The sequence below is a fragment of the Molothrus aeneus genome, chromosome 2, assembly GCF_037042795.1.
Source record: "Molothrus aeneus isolate 106 chromosome 2, BPBGC_Maene_1.0, whole genome shotgun sequence".
NCBI lineage: Eukaryota > Metazoa > Chordata > Aves > Passeriformes > Icteridae > Molothrus > Molothrus aeneus.
In genome coordinates, this window is record NC_089647.1 from 29,757,019 (window position 1) to 29,780,090 (window position 23,072).

The following is a 23,072-nucleotide window of genomic DNA, read 5'->3' on the forward strand; positions in this document are numbered from 1 at the left end:
ACTACTGGTTTCCAGTGTTTGCCAGCTGATATTTTTTTTCCAGCATGTGAACAATGGTGTTATTGTCTTCACTTTCTCACAATCAGAATACATTGTCTCTCATTCTTCAGTATGAAAAGACAGAAAAGTATTAAAAGAGCAGGAAAAAAACAAAAGAAAACAAGAAAAAAAGAAAAAGTTTTCTGGATAAACTGTGATAGAGCTAAATGCTTTTGTTTGAAAAGGCACCTTCTTGTTTGTCTCAGTATGTCATTCTGATATGCAACTAAATGAGAAATCCATTGTTTTGTTTGATTTCCAACAGGAAATGAAAAAAGACAAAGTGTAATTGTTTGAAAGATTTTCCTTTCCAGATGAGAAATTCCTGGGTGAAAAAAAAAATCCCTTTTCCCAAAGAGCCCTCAATGAGGCTTGGTTTCTTGAGGGGCAGGAAGATGCCCTGGGGCCTCTGGCACCCTCACTTCTCTCTCTCTCTGGTCTGCAGTGCCTGCTGCAGGGAATGTTGCCATCCATGTGCTCAAGACAATGGAGCTCACCCCAAGCATGTTACACTGTATCCATTCCTGCTAATTAATTGTTCAGCCTTGGATGCTAATCTCAAATTCCATCCTGTCAGGGCTTGCTGTAGATTAATTGCCACATTACAATAACAGGATAGCAGGAGCAATCTCTCAGACACCCTGACAGAAGTAACTCTAATACTTGTTCAGTAATTTACATTCCCCTGCCATCTGTGAGAAAAGATTTTACAGTGCTCTATCTTCCTGTATCTTCAAAGAACTAAACAAACAGTCTTTTTCCTGAAGGGGTCTGTGAAATTAGGAACATTTCCTGAAATATAAAACAGTTGTTCATGTATTATACATTCAAATCCATTTATAAAAACAAACAAACAAACAAACAAACAAACAAACAAAAAAAGCCTAGCAGATAGGACTGTTGTTCCATCACTACATTCCAGTTAGCAACACATTTTGGAAGCTACATGAATCTTCGCTCTGCCTTACTGAAAACTGGAATGTCTGCAATGTAAGGAGGACTTATTATGATACAAATTTGTCTATATAACAATCTGGTGCTTTTTTTTTGCTCATAGCATCACTGGGAATTTTATACTGAGGATTAATTTTATGACTGGCAACTTACCATGTGAAAAGCTATGTTTTTATCATTGCAAAACACTGCTTAAGAAAAGAAGTGTACAAAAGAATGTAAAAATAAAAGGTTAGTTACACTTTTTTGAACATTCTTAGAGGTGTAATAAAAATAATTCAAAAGAGTCATGGTAGTTTTGTTTAGAAATATTTGTAGATTGCAGTGACTGTTCCAGATTCCAGAGTACTGACCATGGGCTGGAGGAGAAGCATAAGCTTTCTGGCTAGTGTTCTATTCACAGCCTTTCCCTGTGATTTATTACAGACAAACACAAGGATTTCTCATTTATCTCTGATATGATGTGTCTCGGAAAAACCCCTGTCATTATTGCCTGCCTTATTATTCCTGTCCCTCCATGTAATGTAAGACCCGGCTTTGACTGTGAGATGGCAGCACTATGAGTTATGGCCTCTATTGGCCTGTGTTAGATTTATCAGTGCTTCTTTTGTAAAAGTTTGCAGAATAAGAGTCCCACAAGCCATTATTGCTGCTCTCATGGCTAAACCAGAAAACCTTTATCACACAGCAGCTCTGGCTGTTGCTCTTGCTGCTTTTCTGTGCCACCAGAAGGAGCAGCCCACGTACCTCCACCAGCAGCTGCCTGATGACCGTGTCCTTCCTCCCTTTCTCAGGGGTCTCCACAATGTCATTCCCACAGGGCTGCTGGTTCTGTAGGGCCTCAGTGGTCACTGAGAACTCCACCTGCCCTGGAGGAAACAGGGGTCAGTCAGCCCTGCCAGGCAGAGCAAGGGAAATACAGGTTTGTGTTTGTGCTGGGAATTCTGGGATGCATTACAGAGAAGCTTTTCCAAGAGGAGAACTAAATCTGAGACAGGGTTTTATCCTGATCCCGATGCAGCCTTCCAGATCACCTCCTGTGTGATGGCCGCCCAAGCAGGTGTTAGTCCATCAGTATGAAGCAGTGATTGGGAAGGTCCTATAAATCAAATGGCCTTTTTCTGGGAGGCTTCAGAGAAAACAAGTTTTGATTAAAAAGTTTCAGACCCAACCAAGTTAAGGCAAGACATTCTTAGCTCTACAGCTGGAATGTCTGAGTTCCTTACATGCCTTAAGGGAATTTGTGATTTCTATTAAAATGTTGGGAAAGCCGTGGCCTGTTACACATCACTTGTTTAGGACCTGGAAACATTACACCCAGTGTAGTGTCTCAGCATGGAGGCTGGATTTCTGACATAGAGAAGATCCTTCCAAACAGGTTTGGAGTCATCTAGCTCCTCACACCAGAGTTCTGGTGCCACACACTACTATCTGATCCCAGTATCTTGTCATCTGGTCTCTTACCTAGAGATCTTGGTGTTACTGCCCAAGCAACAGTTTTTCTTTCATTCACACAGATGCAGTAGGATTCCTCCTGTTTCCCCACTGGTACAGCCAGGAAATCAGTAGATTCAGCCAGAGACACACTGACCTGCCAGATGTACAGAGAAGGGTCATGAGGTCTGGACTTGGGGAGAAGCTGGAACTATTGCAGACAATGCAGTACATGGAGCTACCTACTATGGGTATTAATAATTGGTAGTGGAGCTATCTATTATGGGTATTGCAGAGCAAGAGCTGCCTGATAAAGGAGGAAATTACTGAAATTTATGCAATTGTAGGAGATCAGGGAGGTAACTGTAGAGAACAGCATCTTTGGAAAGGAAATCGATTCTGGGAAAATGAATAGCACAGACCAGTCGTGCCATGAATTATAGATCTCCCTCATGATTAGTTAGGTGAAGAGATAAAACACCAGCAGTGGGAAAGCTAGTAAGGGAACAAAGAAAAGTAGAATAAGGGAACAAGGAAAAGTGGAAGAAAGAGCCTGAAAATAGCAAACAAAATAGGAAATACAGACACAAGTGAGAGTGCATTGGAATGACTGGATAAGTGCCCCTCCTTGTTTCAGCTTCATTCCTTTTAGAATAAAAATCTGTATTTATAAAAAACTAAGCAAAGGCAATTGAGATTATGTACTAATCCCTTCCCAAATTTTCTCTTGTGTTTTTATGTTAGAAAAAAATGCAGGTAAGAATGGTAAGCCAAATAGCTCTCCTCAGTGTTTTAGGGACAGATGCAACAAATTACAGGAAGTCTGCAAATTCCAGCAAATCTTCTGTGAAGTTTTGTGAGATGAGACTAAAGGCTGAACAGAAATATCCACCCTGGTGAACCTGGAATTTCCACTTGGGCATGCAATGATTCTGTGATCTGTGAAAAACCCAGGTTCTCTATTTCTGTAGAACAGTGACATAAATTTGTGATGACAAGGCTGGGGCTCTCAGTAGCAGCGCTTCAGGTTCTGAATCAAATGCAGCTTTCAAAACTTTGACAGGAAAACACATTCCCTCTTCACTGAATACAACAAGGATTTGTACATACGTACACCTATATGAAATTACATTTGCAGATCAGTCATCTGGCTCAGAACACCTGGTTAAAAAGGGCCACTGCAGTCTCCCCATGGCTGTTAGGCTGAGCAAAGCCGTGAGCATCCCTTACCCTGATGCAGGCAGGCAGGTAGTTGAAAACGGTGGCTTTCAGCGTGAAGGACTCCCCACGCACCACAGAGTAGGGCATGGTGAGCTCCACAAAGAAGGGCTGGAAGGCTCTGAGGGACACTGTTGGGGACAGGCCAAAGCCTGTGTCTGCTGAAGTGCAGAATGCATTGGCTTTCCACTCAGTGATGGTGTCAGGGATGGTCACTTCTAGATCAGCTTTTCCCTCAGAGCTGGTGAGGGACAGAGAACAAGATTTCAGTTGTATTCTGGTGTTCATCCATTCTCCTACTGAGCAACATCTGCTGACAGCAAACCCCTGCCCAGATGGGATACAGGCACTGGGTTTTGTGTGTTCCTCTAAAGCATCCTGTACTTAATGTCCTTAAAAATTCCCTTTGTCTACTAGAAATACTCCTTTCACTGAAATACCGATACATCCACCGAGGCTTTAACCTAGTCCAAGGTTCTGGCCTAGTGACCACACTCTACATTCTCTTGAACACTTACTTCACTGAAACTATGTCCCAGATCCATGTCTCAGGGAAGTACTTCCGGACAGTCTCCATAGGATTGCCATCAACCATATCTTCTACCATGTCATAACTCATTTCTCCATGCAGATTCATTGCAGAAACTAGCAAATTTATTCAAGGACAGGAAGAAAGGAAAAGATGTGTCAAACTCCATTCTAAACCAGGACAACTACTTTCCCTTCAGGTAGTTGCTATTCTTAGGTCAAATTTTAAAATTGAAAGAACAGCTTTGACATCTTGGCCACTGGAAACATAAATTTCTCTGTTGCCATCTCAGTATTTAATTTTTCTTAATGTTGCTACTCTTCTTACAGAGATTGGATGGAGTTGAGCATTCTTTCCCCACTGCCAGAAAACCTCTCAGTGACAAAAGAACCATTCATGATGATATGAGGGCATATTTCTATAGCAATACAGAATCAAATCTGAAGCTTACTGTCCCCAAATATTACCATGGCACACAGTTTAATAATCTGGTTGAAGAACTGATTGCATTTATACATGACCAGAAACAGAAGCCACACTTAGCCCTCCATCTAGGAACTTTTAAAAAGTGAACATGGGTCTTTACATCTCTGGCCATCTCACAGTGTTGCATACTGTTGTGCCTTACAAAAGGCTTTTCCAGCAGGCTTAGAAGACTTTACATCTTCTCAAAGCAGACAGCTGTCTTGAGCCATGCTCTGATGACAAATCCTCCATTTCAAAACCAAAGATCTGATCCTTATGAGTAGGAAGCTAGAAGCTGTCACTGCACCAAAAGCTAAAATTGTTTAAATGGAGCTGGGGTACTGCACCATAAAGGTCAGTAACTGAAAGTGATATAGGTGAGTCTTTATTATATAGTCTTTCTAATCTCAGATCTGTTTAAGAAAGAAAGCAAAAAAAAGCAACATCATTCTCTCCATCTTCACAGTCACTGAACCTGCAGAGAAGTAACATGACCTACTTAGCCCCTTATAGTCATGTAAATGGGGAAACTTGAAACAGAACCAAATTTCTCAGCCCCCAGTGATAAAATATTGAACCACGGAATTGTACCACTTTCTCATTTGTCTTGGCCCACTTTTACCCTAGTTGTTCCTCTAGTTATTCCTAGAACGTGGCTGCCTAGATGGAGATGCTCCTATTTTAGATTTTCATAGCTGGACTCAGATCTGATGGGAAAAAACCCCATTACTTTGTGCTGAAATATTCCTTTAGTGCCTACAAGCCCTCTGCTGCTGCAGGGGTAGCATGGGAGTCGCCAAGCACACACAGCTCTAGCCAGGCACATCTGGCTGCCTGGGAAGATGCGGGCAGAGGTGAATCAGTTCATATTTCAGGACTTGGTCCAGAAGGGAGGGATCCTGAAATAGGTCAGCATATCTGAATGCAATCAGATCTGCCTGTGTAATTAATATTCAAAGATTCAAAGAGGGAAGGAAAGAGGCAGGGTGGTAAATTTTAGGAGGTTGTGTGAGAGGTAAAACCAAAAAGGTACTAGAACCACTGTAACTCCTTTCCATCATGTGTTCTGGGTAATGCTCGCAGAGTTCAGGCTTATGGATCTTGCTGCTAGTGAAGACTTTTAAGCCCAATTCCTAGTAAACAAAGAGAAAGAAGAACAAAAAATATGCAAAAAATGGTTTGAAAATAAACTTCATTTAGTATGTCAAGAATGGATGTACCTAAGTCTGGTAATGATCAGAATAACAAAGGTTTGTATGTAAATTCCGGATAGGCTGGTTTGACACAGATGAGGAGTCTCTATCATGTTATTCTCATACTAAGGCTAAATCCTGGCTTGATCGGGTGGAAAGGTAAGGCCACAGGCCTACCTTGGGGACAGCTGCCTGCATGAAAATGACATGTGTGAAATGCACTGGAGGGAGGATACCCAAAAAACTTTGTGAAGGACACTTTGGGTGCATATGCATGGATTTATGGGTTATCAAATTAACTGATATTTTAACAAAGACATATTAAACCAGAGAAAGAAAACATGACTGAATGAGGAGTTTCTAATATTATGCCACTAGAGGTAATTTTTCAGGTCTGTTGCCTTATCCAAGCCCATTTGCAGTTGTCTGTACTATGAGGAGACCTTTCAAAGTTTTAATGGTTTTGAGAAGCCGTCAGTTACTGTTCATGGGCTAAGTAGATGTGGGAACTGAGCCTGGTTATTTTTTTGCATACAAATATGAGCAAGTTTACAGCAAATGAGCTTATTTTTTTATTAAAAAGCCCTTCAGGGCAGGTGAGAAGAAGAGAGGAGACTGAATTCAAAAAGGAAACAAAAGAGAAAAATGAAAGGTTGGTGCTTACTTTGAGAATGTCGTAGGCATCCCCTTCACCATCAGAAGAAATGGGTATGTAGAGAAATCCATTTAATGACAGATTGTCAAGCGATACACATGGATTGACGTTGTCTTCTTCCAAGTAGTATTCCCTGAAGCTGTAACCCTGGCTTTCCTTTAGTGGGAGAAGTTGATACACCTGGAGAAATGCAAATAACAGGGAACAATGCATCAGATCATCACTAACAGGGACAGACACAACCTAGCACTCCAATGGTGAATGCCAGCTTCTAAAAGGCAAGTGTAAGGAATGCAACTGTAAAAATACATTCCCCCATGTCTATAGTGCTGTTAGTGAGGGCTTGCTTGGTTCTTGAACTTGCTCATTACCAAAAGTAGCCAAGACTCACAGAGCTGGGAGAAAGCTCATTTTCAGGCCTCATAAGGAGAACACTCTTGTCCACTGCACGGAGGGCACACAGGGATCTTGGAGAGGTGTGGAGTTGCAGGTGTGTGTTGGAAGCAGGAAGACCTTCCTTGGGCGCAAAACTCAATCTCACCTGCAAATCCAAAAGGACGTTCAAGCAACCATTTTTCCAGACACTGTTACATTATGATTCTGACAATTCTAGCTGTGTGAACTGAAATTGGCTAGTGTCTAATGGATATTCATCTTTGATCAATGTAATTAATAAGGATGAGTGATTCTCTTTTTATTTCTGTCTTGCTCCATTTTTAAAATTTTCATAGCTTTGTTGCTTATTCTGGTCACCAATCCTCAGTCAACATCAGGTCAGAACATTTCATGAACCCATTGTGAATTCTGCCTTCATTCTGGAAATTAAAACTGAGCTGCTGTCCACAAGACAAACATGAGCTGCATAAACCGTGATTTGTACTCACTTTATTGGGGAGGCACATTTCAACCTGGAAATCCTGTGAACTGGCGATGACTTCCCCACTGGGTGAAATGGTGTACACAAGCATCTGTGCCACGGGAGCAATTGCTGCCTCGACAGGGAAGCTCAACCGGAATGTCCCAGAAGCTGACAGAGAGAGCAGAAGGCTATTGAATATGCAAGGGGTTCCAATATATGCATTTGCCTTCCCCAGATAAAAAAAAAGTCAAGTTCACTCCTGATGAACATTTTTAGTTATCAGGGGCTGGCAAACTGACACATGACTAAAATTTATGGCTGCTACTGAAGATGCCTGCATTCAAAGACTGATTGTGAATTGACAAAGCACATGAGTTTGGAGGGCCTCTCCCTGCCTTCTAGATTCTCCCCAGTTAACGTGTGGCATAATTTCATGATGCTCCCAACCATTTTTTTCCCCTCAGTCTCCAAGATCTACTAAAAAATAGTTGAGGCAAAAAAAAGTAACATGAATGTTGCAAAAAGGGTGACAGCAGTCAAGCTTGCAGAGTGACTGAAAGAATAACTTCAGAAGGTTATAGCTAAGCAAGCACTTATCTGGAACACCAAACTATTGCTCCAGACACAGTAGAAAATGCCCCTCTGTTCTGGAAAACTCTATCAGGGCCTGAGCTTTATGTCACAATCTAGACAAGGTGACAGAACATCCCTTGGTACCAGCCTGGGTGGGAGTTCAGTCACTGCTCCTAGTGAGGATACAGAACTTCGTACAGCGCATGAGATCTTTTACTGCCATAATCTGTTTATATCCACTGCAGTGCCGCTCCTTCTCACAGACTTACAAAATGTTTCCCTCTTCTCATTTTCAATAGACATTTAAAGTTGCATCACAGCTTGTCTTTGGTACTGAAATGTGTAATCCTTGGACATATATGTGAATAAAATTTAAATGTGTTGATTAGAATATAGATATGCATGTGTTTGCATGCTTACAAGGCAGGAATAATACAAAAAAAATAGAGGAAATGAGACAAAGAAATGGAGGCATGCTCTTCCTGCTTGTTGTATATGTGAGTCTCACAACACTGGTAAGCATCCACATTCAGAATAGGGTAGAGTGGCCATCAGAAAGTGCTGGTTTTAGGAAGTAGCCAAAATATTATACTTATTTTTGGTTGAATTTTCTAACATTTTCTCATTAAAAAATTACCACCTGTTGGAACTCAGAGAAAGCAAAATTAATCAAAGCCACTTCATATAAAAAGGATTAATTTTGAAAATTCAAACATTATTTGCAAAGTTTGAACAAAATGTTAAATTCAGTTTGAATTGAAGTAATTTACCTACATCCCCTCTGCCCCAAATTACCATCAGAAATGCTAAAAAGGCATAGATCTGCTCACCATCTCCAGGATTCACAGTCAGATCGTGGGTGTCAGCTAATTCGATTTGTCCCTTGGCCATCACCTGTGTAACAGAGAAATCTTCCTGGAATTGTTCTTTCCAATGTTGAAAGGAGAAGGAATGTTCACTGGGTTAATTGTAAGAGTGTGAGCAACACCAAGAAGATGCTCAACAAGTTCCAGGCTGGAATTTACTGGGTCGTTGGAGACAGGAATATTTGCTCCTAGGAGCACCACATTGATCATACGTCTCTTTGCTTTTGTACATATTACATATATAGATCAGGTTCAAGTGCATTTTGCCTCTAACCACACATAATTCTGGGAGTCATCTGCACATTTCTAACAATTTGGAACAGACTGGACGTCAAAAAGTCTCCTCATTCCTCTCTCAGTCGCATTGTGAAACAGTATGAAGAAAAATTTCACCAGGATTAGTTTTATAACTGCACTAAGTTGGGACAGAAGACCACAGGCTGCAAAGAATACAAGCTTGAGCAAGGTACCTGAAGTCAGACAGTAGGCAATAGCTTAAATACCTCCTGTAATTCCCTCATTTCTAGAAAAAGATTCCTTTTGCACAGTCAAAAATGCTTTTTATTCAGTTACTTTTGATATGGAATATTTATTCCATAACACCATATTTCAATTTCAAGATGTGGGATCCACATCTGTTAAAATGAAAGTTTCTCAGTGTTTGTTTACCCGCTGTATGCACATACTTAAAATCAATTTTCCCAGGCAACCGGGTAAATGAGTATATTGTCCTTCCATTAATTGTTAGAAGTCTTGGAAATAAGCACCTAGACATCTCTAGCACAGGTGTTTTTTTTTTTTAATATCAGCCTAAGTCCCCTGAAGTTCTATGCAGTCCACCAGAACTGAAGTGTCTGGTTTACTGATATTTTTATTGTTCTCCAAAGCTACTCTTGTCTTCTCTGCTAGTGTCATTAAATGGGATAACGAGAAAAACAAATTTAGGGAGAAAGACATTCTATTTGGATATTAATTTGAATCTTCCTGTTTTCCCAAAAGAGACTGACATGTCATTGTTTTGTCACAGTTCAATTAGTCTCTCTTCTCTGATCCCCAAAATGAACAAATTCATAGTTCTTAATGCCAGCATGTTACAGTCTGTTCCAATTACTGTGGTCTCCCAAAATTCCGCACACAGAAGAGAGAGAAAAGAGAAAGATTAGTGAAGTGTATTTGGATTGCACTGTTGAAGGTTTCCAGTGCTCTCCATCATTACTGGCCATCTAGCAGTGCTCTGGTTGGCTCATCACAGAACACAGCAAGAGGTTACACACTACTTTCTGTGGCCGTAGATCAAAGCAACCCCAAATGTGTCTTACCAAATAATAAATGACAATTTTCTTCTGCTCCCCTATGGCCTCTGGTGTGAAGATATAGTGCACCTGGACCTCTGCTGAGGAGCCACAGCTTAGTGCCTCAGGCTTTGGCTCAATTTTGAGGAAGCTCTTACTGAGGGAGTAAGAGCGAGTTACTCTGCGCGTGGTTTGCTTGTAGGACGGTGTCATCCAGTCACTGTCATAGCAGTTCAGTTCAGGTTTATGCTCTGCCTGGGAAGGAAGAATAAAAGGTTCATAGCCAAACAAATACAGGTATAAAGCCACATAAAAGTCCACAGAAAAACTCTGGAAATGTTCTGTATTTTGCATGCTTAGGAGATTGTGGATAACATGCAGAGAAGACACAGAGAAGTGAGGTGACCCACCAAGAAACTTGCCTTACTTTCCAATTGTCAGAAAAGACTGATAATCCATGGACAGACATTTCCCCTGTTGAAGAGAAAGACAGAGGCTTACCCCTGTCTCTGCCACTCACTCGGATTTCCAGGGAGAGTTCTGTGAAGCTGGTAGTGTCTATGGAAAACCAGGATTGTCCCTGCTCATCTGTAGTGTAATTCCCTTTGTATTTGTTTCCACCCACAGTAATTGTGATGGTTTCATTGGCAAGTGGAGCATCAGTGCCATCGACCAGCTTCACCTAACAAAGCAATAACAAACTTCAGGTTTTAGACTAGCAACAAAAAGCAATTGACAAGTAAGACATCCTCTTGCCTCTTTTCGTCCTTGCCAGGCAGGATATTTCTTGATACAAGAACAAAGGAAAAGAATGTCGAAATGTGCGAGGCATGCCCTGAGTTGTCTGAGGGTACAACTAAGAAAATTCTCAGCAAAACAACCCAGTCAGCCCATGGAAATTATCTGTTAGGATCCTTAGTTCCTCAGTAGTTTAACTCCCCCAGCCAGCTTCATTTGGGACCTCCACCATGTATCACCTGCCTCTTGAACCATGTAACCCACACACCCCACGACTCCAACTGATGGGATTGTGCACTTGTGTGTTTGCTGTGCCACTCATAGCCCAGGGTCTCAGAAGTTCCCTACCGTCCCAAAGAGTGGGATCCCTGGTTTGTACACATGGTCCAATAGGTCAAAGTGGATTTTGCTCATGGTGTATGTGATACCACAGGAGCTTGTTCCAGTCATCTCAATTCCTGTGACAGAGCACAGTAAAGAGGGATTATTAATGAATTTCTAGTCATGTTACTCCACCTTCCTTGTGTTTGCCAGTTGCTCCTGTTATGCCTGCCATCACTTTGACTTCTTCATGTCCTACATACCTGTGCCATCTTCCGTGATTTTGCCTTGTACCTCAATGCTCATCTCATATCCCTTGCGTAGGAGCTGAAACACCTTGGTCCTCACCACACCAGAAACACACCCACGAGCATCTGCCTAAGCGAGGGATTGGAGAGAAAATTGAAATTCTGTGAACAAAGTTTGTCCATTGAGGAATGAGAATAGATACCCCAAACCCAACATGCTTGACTTCTGTTCTTGAAATTCCAGAATTTCTTCAAGGGTTGTCTCCAAGAACTTGTGTTCAGCCTGTTTCCTAGTGTTTCATCCACATATTTTCTGTGTTCTGTGAGATATCTGACACACAGTTTTCTAAGGGCCACACTGGTTTCCTTGTTAATTGCCTCCTGCCTTAGTTCTGTTTTTCTTCCTGTTTCTTTCATTGTCTTCTCTCTTCATCTTGTTGCTCTTTCTCCTGTACTTGACCCATATACAACACCACCTCATCTTTGTTCCTTGTTCTCTATACAGCCTTCTTGTTTTCTCCTCATCTTTGCTCCTTGCTCACAGTCAGTCCCTCTCAGTTAGAAAATTCCTTCAAAGATTCTTTTCTCAGTTTGTGGAACAATAGCAAAGACCTCATGGCTGGCAGCTGGAGGTTTGTCACTGGTTTCAATGGGGTCAGGTTTTCATCATCAGTTCTGTTTCTAGTTTAATGATCCCTCTGTTAAGAATGCCTTCCTCTGAGATTCTTTGCTTTTCCCTAGAGAGAATGCCATCTCTAATGCCCTACTCTCTCCCAACATATTTGATCTTTCTTGAGACAAGATGGCCCTTTAACCTTCAGAAAACCACTACATTTTGATCTTGGGACTCACCCGCCTGGTGAATTCTTCACACACAGATTCTGTTTCTTTTCCGTAACAACTTGAAGCAGACTGGGAAAATTTCCGGCATACTTGGACATTCACCAAACCAGGAACAGGCTTCCCATAGGTGTACCTAATCACAGTGCATTAAACAATGAATCAGATAGGGAGACAATCAGGCATAGTCACACAGACACATCTCCTTAAAGACCTCTGTGGATGTTTTCCTAATACTTCTGAAAGGCTGACTAATCTGACATTTTAATGATTTCCATCACTTCCATAGTGACATTCTTCCATCATCCATGGAAGTTACATTCATCCTGTTCTAGGTGGGACGTCTCTGCAGAAAAAGGTTGACTTTAGAAAATTATTTCAGCCAGGAGCATTTGTGTATTATAAACTGCTCAGGGTTCAATGAAGAAATGGAAAGACAACCAGGTGCTCAGAAGGAGTGACTTATGAGTTAAAAATGAGAACACTGGGTTAGCATCACCAATTAAAATGATGTCTGATCTGACATGGAGTATTTGATGGTTCAGCATTGGCAGACAAGCTCTAACTGAAGAAATGTAAAGACAGAAAGAGAAAATGTGAAATAAACTGAGAAGAGAAAAATGCAGATTTGTTTGACATAATCTTTTAAGGAACACAAGGAAGACCCTTCACTTTGACTGTTCAGGCCAAGCAGCAGGTTCAGGACTGACAGAATGAAATAAGTGTTCACTACATGCCTTGGAAAAGTTTAAAAACCCTCCCTGAGCACTTCTTTTGGTCCTCAGCAAAGAGGCAGAGTGAAGAATAAGCAAGAGAGATTTACTGGAGCTCTGTGACTCACAGACCACAGACAGACACTGGAAGCTCGTTGTCCTTAATAGTGATCATCTTTGGGACCTTCACCAGGACCTCGAACCTGGGCAGCACTAGATGGAAGAGAGAAAGTCTGGTATGAGAAGAGTGAATAGGAGCTGTGTACTACACAGCAATGCAAGCATAGAGCCAGGATCATCTTCATATGAACCTCCCTGTGGTCTCCAGTATTTATCTCTACCCCTTCCATAGGTTTTCTCAGCCTTCACCACTGTTTGGGTTCAAAGGCAATTAAGGAAGTTTGTAGTCCTTACCTTGCCTTATTGGCAGCATGGGCTTGTGTGGCTCCAGACAGCTGAGCAGATCCCTCACCTGAGTCCATTCACAAGGACACACTGCTCCTGTGTGGTGTCTTCACAATGCATAATTTGCAAGTGGGACTTGGAGCAGCACATTCACCACCTTTGTAATTCACCACATTGAAATGCCCCAAATCATTGATTCTCTTGGCTCATTCTTACTGTTCTGGAGATGCAGAGTTCTCCTAGGCTCACCAAGATGCACTGTGGGATATTGTCCTGCATACCCACAGAGTTCAAGTGAATCTAGCCACAGACTCTCAGATCTATATTTTCAAGTGGAAAAGGCAGCACTAAAGCCCAATATAAAGGAGCACGAGTAAAATATATATATATATTTTACTTTTTTTTTTTACATATTAAGTTACAACTCTCTTCCCATATTGCATCCTGCAGCCCTACACCTCCAACTCCTCATGCCCAGGACTGGACTGAAGCATGTAATGTCCTGCTTCCAGCTGGTGCAGCTGAAGGGTTTTTTCACAGTGCGAGGAAATAACAGCAGAGTGGGTGCACATCCAGGAAATGGAAAATAACCCTGAGTTATACAGTTTAGACACAAATTTGCCTCTAAGATAGGAGGCAAGGCTCAATGTTTCAACTCCAGGGTGCATTTCCTCAAAAGACTTTAAGAGAAATAGCAATAGGAGAGATTCATAAGAAAAAGACTAAAGAACAAAGGAAAGAAAAATCAGTTTAGGAGGAGGCTAATAATGGGACTTAACAGTTTTGATTTTGTGGGGCATTCAGAATGGTCTTTGGGGGACAAGGAACAGGACATCTATCACCATGGCAGATTGAAGCCTATAGCCTGGTTTGTGGTCAAATTATTCACCATTCTTGACTCAAAGCCAAATAAGCCATCTCTCATGGACTTCAATGGCAATCTATGGGCTGCATATTCCAGAAACAGCAGGTCTTGATCAATGGATCTGCTGTTTCTGGAATAAACATCTGGTCTTCATGCAGAGTTAGTGGAGAGCCTGGGAGTGTGAAGCACTGGCCAATCAGCCTCCTCAAATGTGCACTACAGTCAGAATACACATCTACACCTATGGTCAGAATACACACCTACGATCACCCAAGAAGCTTTGTTAGAGAGCTGAGGGTTAAAAGACTCCCTGCAGCAGCACATTTCTCCTTACTCAGTCTCTCCTAGCAGTCTTTTTGTAACATTCATAGGTTCTTCAATCACAAGTTTTCTACCAAACATGTTTTCTAAGCTTTCACAGAAACAAGGAAGAGCAAAAATAGAGAGGACTACGAATGGAGAAAGAGACCTTATGCAGATGATGAGGGAAGCAAAATGGAGTCACCAAAATATTGTCATATCTTACATTCATATCTAGTGCTACTTGCAACAAGCTGCTGGACTGGAATCAACTGAGACAAAGCCAGCTGAAATCGGTGCCACAAGCCATACACAGGAATTCTGGCATGTCCTGTGCTCCCCAGAGCAGTTTGAGCAAATACAAGCTTGGGCAGGTCACAGAGATGCCGTAAAGTCAGCAATCATTTCTCATACTTAGTGCTTTTTGGCCCAGCCCCTATGAATTGCATTGCCTGTTATATTCTGTCCCTCCCTTCTCCATGCTGTTCCCAGAAAATTCCAAATTGAGCGGTCACAGTAAAAGGCATTACTGTCAAATTCCTTTCCCTTACCAAATTCCTCCACACTGAAGGAGTGCTCCACATGGGATGAGATGCTCTTCTGCACAACTATTTTGTAGAAGCCTTGGATGGGATCCGAGGTGAGGGGGAAGGAGAGCTGTGTAAAGCCTGTTTCTAGTTCCACCCCTTGCCACTGGTACACACGGTTCCTCTGGGGATCCTGCAGGTGAGGGTAACAGTGTCATGAGACAGTACAGGGGAGTGCCAGGGACAGAGCAGTGCAGTGCCCAGTGTATGCACATCACAGCTGGGAAATACCTATCTGTAATTATTCAACAGTCTGCGAGGTTCTGAAAGTACTTACCTGCCAATTCTGCATAACTTGCATGCAAGAAAGCTTTTAAACACTTTTATGTTGTCTCCCCCTCAGCTGTACCTGCAAAGGATGGGGACAGGAAGCTAGGCAAGGCAGACTGGCAGGGTAACAGAAGGGAACAGAACTGGTATCAGAAGTATAGAGCATGGAGAAAAGGAGGAACTTTCAGCTTTCTTGACTGGCCATACAGCATGCAAAAGTTTTGGTTTTCTTCTGGCTGGAATGAAGACTGCTGAAGTACCAATAAACAATCTGCTGAGGAATCAGACACCTGACTTACCAATGGGACTGAGAAATGTACAAGAGTCCTAAGCCTGTGGTCGGGGTGGGGGGGGTAATGGTGACAGGAACAGAGGAAAGTATACTCCCACACAGAGGCATCCAGCTGGCAGCCCTCCCTTGTGTCTCCATGCTCCTAATGCTGGAGCTGAAGTCTCACCACTACTACATTTGTGTATTGCTCATTATTAACTGACCATCCATAATTAACCCCCTCAGCTCCAAATTTCTTGTAGAACTCACTGAAACAGCACAGTTGTTCTGCCTAGTTTAGTGCATCCTTGTACCTTGGCTGTCACTAAAAGTTTATTTACTCTAGATAGGTGTGTGACTCAGGTATGTGACTATGTGCATTTACTTCACTGAGATATTATCTCAGGGCTTAGGAAAAATGGAGATGCAAATGGCATTCTCCCAGCTGGAGGTCATCAGTCAGGGGGCAGAAGAGGGGGCCATGTTCCCAAGAAGCCACCTGGGAGGGTGGCACAGTCAGTAAAATGCATCCCATGGCTCTGACCAAATCCTCTTCATCATCACATTTCAACCCTTCTGAAAAGTTCACCACTTATTGTGAGGGATGCCACTGGGCTTCCTCAGAAGAGGAATTCAAGAAAATGTTTACAGTGAATGTTAACATTTCAAGCTGGGCTGGTGAACTTGTTGCCATTCCTGTGATGTATCTATAGGGAAGGCCTGCAAACCAGTTTGTTTTCTTCCTCAGAAAGGTGTTCTATTTTTTTTTTTAATTACATAAGCAATAGGTCAGGATAATAGTTCAGAAGTAGCAGACTCATACTGACTTCTGCCTTTGTGTTTCACTAAGATAAATTAGTGACATCCAGGGTTTGGATTTACGGACATTTATTTCCTTAGAAGCGCTGATGCTTAGGCTGTCACCTTTCTTCACTCCTGCCACTCTTTCCTTTGGTCCAGTCCAAATTTCATGCAATCATGTAGTAAACTGCACTGACAGATCTGATCTGGCTGAAGAAAGTACTCTAGAGTAATCTGGTGAATTTTCTGCCCCAGGAGTTCCCTCCTCTACAAGAGTGTCTTGTAGACAGCTGTGAAATCCAAACAAAGGGCAGTACTGGTCTGAGAAGGAGAACTGAGGAAGGGAGAGGGGATGGTGAAGATGAAGGACAAGGCCTACATAAGCTGGTTTAAGCAGCACAGACAAACAGCATGCTTTACAGACTAGAGCTGAGAACATGGATGGCCTTCCTAGGGATTTAAAAGTGAAGGCTTTCATGGTATTGACACATGCACACAAAGGTTATTAAATTATTCAGCTTGTTAGACAAGGACATATTTCTGGAAGATGTATTTGTTTTTGCTCCTTTCATTAGATTTCTGTACTCAGTAAACTATCATCTCACTGAAAGGGAAGGAACCCCATGGGACATCCCTAACAAAAGGTAGCTCTGAGATGCTCCCCTTGGCCTGCTAATCCACACCTCCCACTGTCTTACTCTTCTTTTTTCCAATATTCACAGATAATCAGTGGCCCACCAGCTCTGCAGCTCTTTTTTGGAAGTTTGTTGATGGGAAGAGAGAATGACAGCACTCTGAAAAGAGGGTTCAGGAAAAGGGGCACAGCCTGGTTTTGGCCTACCTCTGTTGTGATGACTCTCCAGCTCTAGACAGAGATGGTGCAGAATGGACACAGCAACCCCACACAGCAGGAACAGTAAAAGGACTGACTACACAGGACTCATTAATTGCGTAAACCAAAATAAATTTTGTGCACACTAATTTCAGGGTCTGTCCATGAGCACTCATCATAAGTTTTTTCAAAAGAAGATATCCCAAATAATAATTATAAATTTTGGGGTCTCATCTGAAAAAAGTGAGTGCTTGAATCATTGAAACATCCTTCCTATTAACTTTTGCCTGCCGCTGAAGTTCAACCATTAAAAAAAAAAGCCAGACAAAAAGAACATGCTTGGGAGGACAAGGGATGTCTATTTATTTAATTTTGTTTCTTTGGTTTTGATAGCTTATTTAACACTGGTCTCTAATTTCAACCACACTTGGCAGGCAGAGACCCAGTTCTGACTGGGAAGACTACTCTGCCAAGTGTAGTTCTGTTCACAGCATGGCTTGTAATGGTTAATTAGTTTTCTCCTACAGCTCATAGAATCATTATTGGAGCTTATTTTGATGCCCAGCTACTCAACCTTTCTTTAACCAAAGGGAAAAGGTCACAGGCCTGTGATTTTTCCCTTGCCCTTCAGCCTGAAAACACCACTGCTGGGGACTGGTTACTCTGTGCCTGCACATTCTTCCACAAATAATAATAATGTAGTTATCCACTCACCTGAACGTAGACAAAGGGAAACTGTGGGGAAAGATCAAAAGAAAATCAATGTTAGAAATATTAATCACACAGAATTGTTTTGCAGATTTGGACTGAGGGGCAGAAGAACAAAGAACTTCTAAGAAGTCCTTTGGGTTGTTCCCTTTCTGTACTTGCTCTTTTTCCTTGGATCTTGATGGCTAAGGGAATTTTATCTGTAATATTTTAGGACCCTGACCTTTTGTCTTACCACTGTATGAAGATGTGATGAAGCACAAGTTTTCAAAGAACTTGTCTGCATAAGCAACTGATTGTCAAATAAAACAAAAGGTGGGCTTGCACCCCTGACCAGTTCCATAAAACCAAGTTCTTGTCATGCTGCTCTCTAAGTGTGGGACTGCATCCATTGCCAGAAACGACTTCACATCTGTCACTACCCATGGAAGCTTGTCTGACACATTTTTTCAGTAATGAGATCCCTGCCCACAAGCTTAGCCACATACATTGATTTGCAAATCTGGTTTTAAACATCTATATGCTTCTGAAAAGGGGTATTTTTTTTTAGACGGAATGTGTCCTAGAACAGATTATGGAACAGGTAAAGCATGGTGTGAGAGAGTATCATATGGTTTAAAGGCTGTCTTCAGTGGTTCTGGATGATGACAGCAATGGTGTTAATTTAATTAAATCTCCTGTCTAACAACAAGGAATTAAGGCTCTACCTTCTCATTCAGCGGGTAGAAGTCTTTGTCCAGAGAGACGATCCGAAACTGAACTGAAGAGTGCAGCAGAAGAAAAGGAAATTCCACAGGTAAATTTGTAGTCATCACAGGAAATGACAATGTTTTAATAATTTATTACTCGGATTCTTTCCATGGATCAACAGGCTCTGAATTGAGATCTCTAAGTAATAGAAACAATTACTTCAGGGTCTTTCTCTTGCAGATAGTGAGGGGCAGATAAATTTAGAAGAATAATCAGGTCTTGGCTGAATTGAGTTATCTCTTGGGAGTGCCTGTCCTGCTTTGTTGATTCTGGTGCAGCCAAGGGAGACTATGCTTTGCAGTCATCCTTGTTTTGTGCCTCTACTTGAGTAGAATGAATCAGAGCCTGTGCCTACACCTGGCTGAGATACTGTGCCTGGAGAATGGAGATTGGAATGATGAAAGTGCCATGAACTAGACCTCAGCTGACAGAAATAAGATTTACTGAGTACTTTAGATCCCCCCATGAAGAAATCTGAAAACTTCACTACAAGTATGGCACCTCTGGAGAATGGAGCCCTTAAGATGTTTTGCTGTCAGAGTCAATACCAGCCCAATTCCTGGTACCTGTCTGTCCGGGCTTGTAGATGGGTTTGTCTGTCTGGACGAAGACCAAGCTCTCAGAATTCTTGACCAGCACTGACTTGCGACTCTTGAACTGCAGTGTGTCCCCTGTCACCGTCACAGTGAGAAATGCCACTGATGTGCTATTGGATTTTGGGAGCTAAGGAGAATGAAGAGGATAACTGCTTTACTGATCCACCCCATTGCACTGAGCACTGAAGGAAGAAGTGCTATCTGGGTCAGAAAGTTCCCTAAAGGGACAAAAATGACTCAGTGCAGGGAGGAAGAAAAAAACTACTGCCTTCCTTCATTTATATACTTTTCTTAGAGAAATACTTGATCTTATTCCATCATACGATTTATCAAAAAGAAAATAACCCAGATTCATTAATTAGGGTATGGAACCTGTTGCTTACATTACTCACCAACCAACCTTCTGCAGTAAAAAACTGGGAATAAGCTCCAGAAGTAGCCATATGATTTCATGGACCTCACTATCTTTAACAATTCCCCGGTTTCTACAGTTTTCAGTCCACTCTGGTATTTTTCATCTCAGGCTTACTCATATCAAACAAACATGGGGCACATTCTGTCAGTCAAAGTTCCAAAATACTTCTCTAACGCATGCAGAGAAGTATCATGTGGGACACAGAATTTGATAATGGGGGAAAATTAGTCCTTGTAAGACTACCACAGTCAGTCATCCACATTGAGTTAATTCTTTTGTTCGACTTAGCTTAGGGGTCTCTGATTGCAGTGTGTCTTATTTCTTATTTCTGGACTGCTTGGATCTACTGTCCCACATCAATAAACACAAGAGACCATCCCACAAGGATGAGATACTCACAGAGAAAGGGATGCAGGTGAACACGTCTTTCTCTGACACCACATCATCAATCAAGCTCCTGTTGTCCCCTAGGTACTCGAGTGTGGCACTCAGGGTCACAGACTCATTCAGGTAGGTCAGCTGAACACAGATTTTCTCATGAGAATTTGTGTGGATCAGAAAGGGCACCAGCACCATGTACTGCCTGTGAAGGGAGGGAAGCAAGAAAGATCAGAAATGTGAAACAGTTTTAAGGGAACAGTATTAAGTGAAGGGAAATTAACAAATCAGCATGCCTAATCCATTGCCATCCCTGCGAATTGCAGTGCATATAACATGAGCATTCATTTTATTTTGGGTTTATACATATTAAATGGTCTAACTAATTAGCCTGAAAGCAGGAAAATGCTTGCAGTAGAAGGAACAATTTCTATGCTAATGGAGAGTGCTTTACAAAGGATGTTTTGTTTGGCTTCACAGCAGGGAGTAAGGATGGTTTGAAAGGTTTCAGGCTGTTAATTGAATTTTGTATATCCCACAATCTCCTTTTGAGACTCAAAGGCATTAGCTAAAAACAGTTGAGGAAAAAACCCACCCACTTGTCTGACTCCTCCAGTCTTTGCCTATCCAGGTTTCCAAATCCTTCATATGCTGAGCAAAGATGTGAGTGCTTGCAGTTTGGGACCTTATTAAGATGAGCACACAAAGAATTTTGGGGTGTAGTGTTTTATTGTACCTCAAGTGTACTTGCATCTTCAAAGAGCTTTGAGAAAGGTCCCTCACAGAGGACCCTTAAACTAAGCTGCCATTCAATAAAAGGGATAATTTTACTAATAAATCAAATTAATAATTCTGTCCTGGATTAATTGGTTGAAAGATGGTGCAGAAGGGGTAGGAACCAGTGAAAACCTCCAGAGTTTGTGTGGAGACTCCTGTTCTTCAGTACATACCTAAATGATCTCGGAAGTGCAATTGTCTCATAATTGTGCAGGATAAAAAAATTCTAAAAATTAACTTAGATGTTTGTGGAAAAGATTTTTTTGTATGATAGAACTGAGTAGCAAAAAATAGCAAATGAACTGTTCATAAAGGGAATATAATAAGTGAGCTCCTACCACTCAGACTTGACCACTGTTGGTCAGCCTTGGAAAATTCTCAGTCAGTAATTAGTAACAGACTGTCGGGAAGGGTTCAGAAAGGAATAGAGGACAAATACAAATGCATCCATCCAAAGCTACATTTTTGCCTGGGCTCTGAGCTTTCTGGGGAGTCCTAAAGCTATTGTGGAGGCAGTGGGATCCCAGCAGCTCCTGCATTTCCTTCACCATGAGGCAGCACTGTGGTGAAATGTAGTGAGGATCCTGCTGGCAACTCTGCTCAGCCAGTGCTGCTGCAGAAGCTGTGAAAGGAGGGAACTCCAGCCTCCCAGAGAGTGAGTTACAACTTGTGACTCTCTGCTTTCTCCAGCGTTTCCTTTCTTCCACAACCTTCTTACCATGGCTTCAGCCCATGCTGCTTCCCCTAATGCCATCCCCCCTGTCCGCTGTCAGTGGCACTGGCAATGTGACAATAACATCCAGTCCACAGAAAGGACAGCCTGACCTAGTTCGTGGGGAATTTGGCCTCATTTCTCTTCCTGTTCACTGTTCTGCTGAAATTTTGGCCAACTTGCAGAACTACCCCTTAGGCTGGCTTCCCTGCCTTTGAAACAGAGATATAAACCATGCTGTTTATAGACCTCTCTTTAGGTGTTTGGGGATGTGTTGTTTAGAAGAGACAGATGAATTAAATTACCATGAGTGTTTCAAGCAACTGTGGTCACAAAAGCCATGTACACACATTCCAGGACAAAAAGCATCTGGGCTGCCAAAAGAGACCTCAGCATGCAATGAGCTGTTCTGATGAGAGAGGCAGTGACTCTGACAGAGGCATCCACCAGGGAGGAATAGGAGACCCTAGAGATGGAGGCTGAGGCAAAAATGGTGAGTTTGTCTCTACAGAGAAGGTAACACTGTAGCTGAAAGTGGAATAATGTCTGTCTGTGTATTGACTCTCAGCTGCTTCCTAGAACAAGCACCCAGCCAAAGAAAGCAGTGAACTTCATCAGCCCAAATCAATACCTGCCAATTTAAGTGTCATTATGGCCTCACACTTATGACCAAATGCAGAGTACTCCCAAGCATGTCCACTGCACTGTTAAACAGCTTACATGCACAACCAGAGTAGGAGAATAATACCTTTGGCTGCATTCTTCCAAAATTGTTGACATTTTGGTTACAAAGGACCTCTGGATTCTTAAGCCCACCTTCCCTCCTGGAACAGGGCTTTTGCAAAGGACACCATAGATAAAGTTTCTACCATCTGTCTGGGTCATCTGTTCCAGTGCTACACTAATTTGATGAATATGTTTCTTTGTAATATGCAATCTGAGCCTTAATTGTGTCTCCTGTCCAGATGGTCACCTCTGAAATAGAAATAGCAGCAGCTATTTCTGCCCAAATAAGTGATACCCCTACTTGCATAGGGCACAGTGAGCAAGTCTTGGTTGGAAGTTTAATTTTTTCTCTCCAGTTCAAGGGTTGCTTCCTTTCTGTGTTGTATGCAGCATCTGATTTATCCTGCACCCACAGCAAAACTACCTATGCTACCTAGAAGTTCACTGCTCAGAACTGCCTCCCTACTGGGCTCCTGTCCTCCTTCTGGCGACCCCAACAACACACCTCTCTCTCCCACCTCTCAGCCTTTCTCTGTTCTTCCCTCCCAGAACGGGGCTCAGTTAAGGGACAAAAAGCAGCCAACAAGAAAGATGGAGAGAGACTGTTGCCAAGGGACAGGACAAGGGGTAATGGATTCAAACGGAAAGAGAGCAGGTTTAGATTAGATATTAGGGAGAAAATTTCTTCACTGTGAGGCTGGTGAGGCACTGGCACAGATTGCACAGTCAAGCTGTGGATACC

General features: G+C 42.1%; 1 protein-coding gene across 3 annotated transcripts in view; it reads right to left on the minus strand.

Annotated features, from left to right (window-relative positions):
- LOC136571688 (alpha-2-macroglobulin-like) overlaps nt 1-23,072 on the minus strand; it is a 36,693-nt gene that overhangs the window by 12,191 nt on the left and 1,430 nt on the right. Inside the window, exons 2-21 of one of the 3 annotated variants that reach the window (XM_066572278.1) lie at nt 20,137-20,320; nt 19,293-19,449; nt 18,684-18,736; nt 17,983-18,003; nt 15,059-15,227; nt 13,066-13,150; nt 12,237-12,360; nt 11,400-11,514; nt 11,164-11,273; nt 10,598-10,759; nt 10,105-10,332; nt 8,750-8,813; nt 7,372-7,514; nt 6,879-7,028; nt 6,497-6,667; nt 5,682-5,772; nt 4,164-4,290; nt 3,658-3,886; nt 2,458-2,584; nt 1,741-1,862 (exon numbers count right to left, since the gene is read on the minus strand). In XM_066572278.1, the coding sequence (XP_066428375.1) occupies nt 1,741-1,862; nt 2,458-2,584; nt 3,658-3,886; nt 4,164-4,290; nt 5,682-5,772; nt 6,497-6,667; nt 6,879-7,028; nt 7,372-7,514; nt 8,750-8,813; nt 10,105-10,332; nt 10,598-10,759; nt 11,164-11,273; nt 11,400-11,514; nt 12,237-12,360; nt 13,066-13,150; nt 15,059-15,227; nt 17,983-18,003; nt 18,684-18,736; nt 19,293-19,449; nt 20,137-20,320 (2,632 nt within the window). Of the gene's footprint in view, nt 1-1,740; nt 1,863-2,457; nt 2,585-3,657; nt 3,887-4,163; nt 4,291-5,672; nt 5,773-6,496; nt 6,668-6,878; nt 7,029-7,371; nt 7,515-8,749; nt 8,814-10,104; nt 10,333-10,597; nt 10,760-11,163; nt 11,274-11,399; nt 11,515-12,236; nt 12,361-13,065; nt 13,151-15,058; nt 15,228-17,982; nt 18,004-18,683; nt 18,737-19,292; nt 19,450-20,136; nt 20,321-23,072 lie in introns of all 3 variants that reach the window. The other 2 variants (XM_066572277.1, XM_066572279.1) reach the window with 2 other exon arrangements.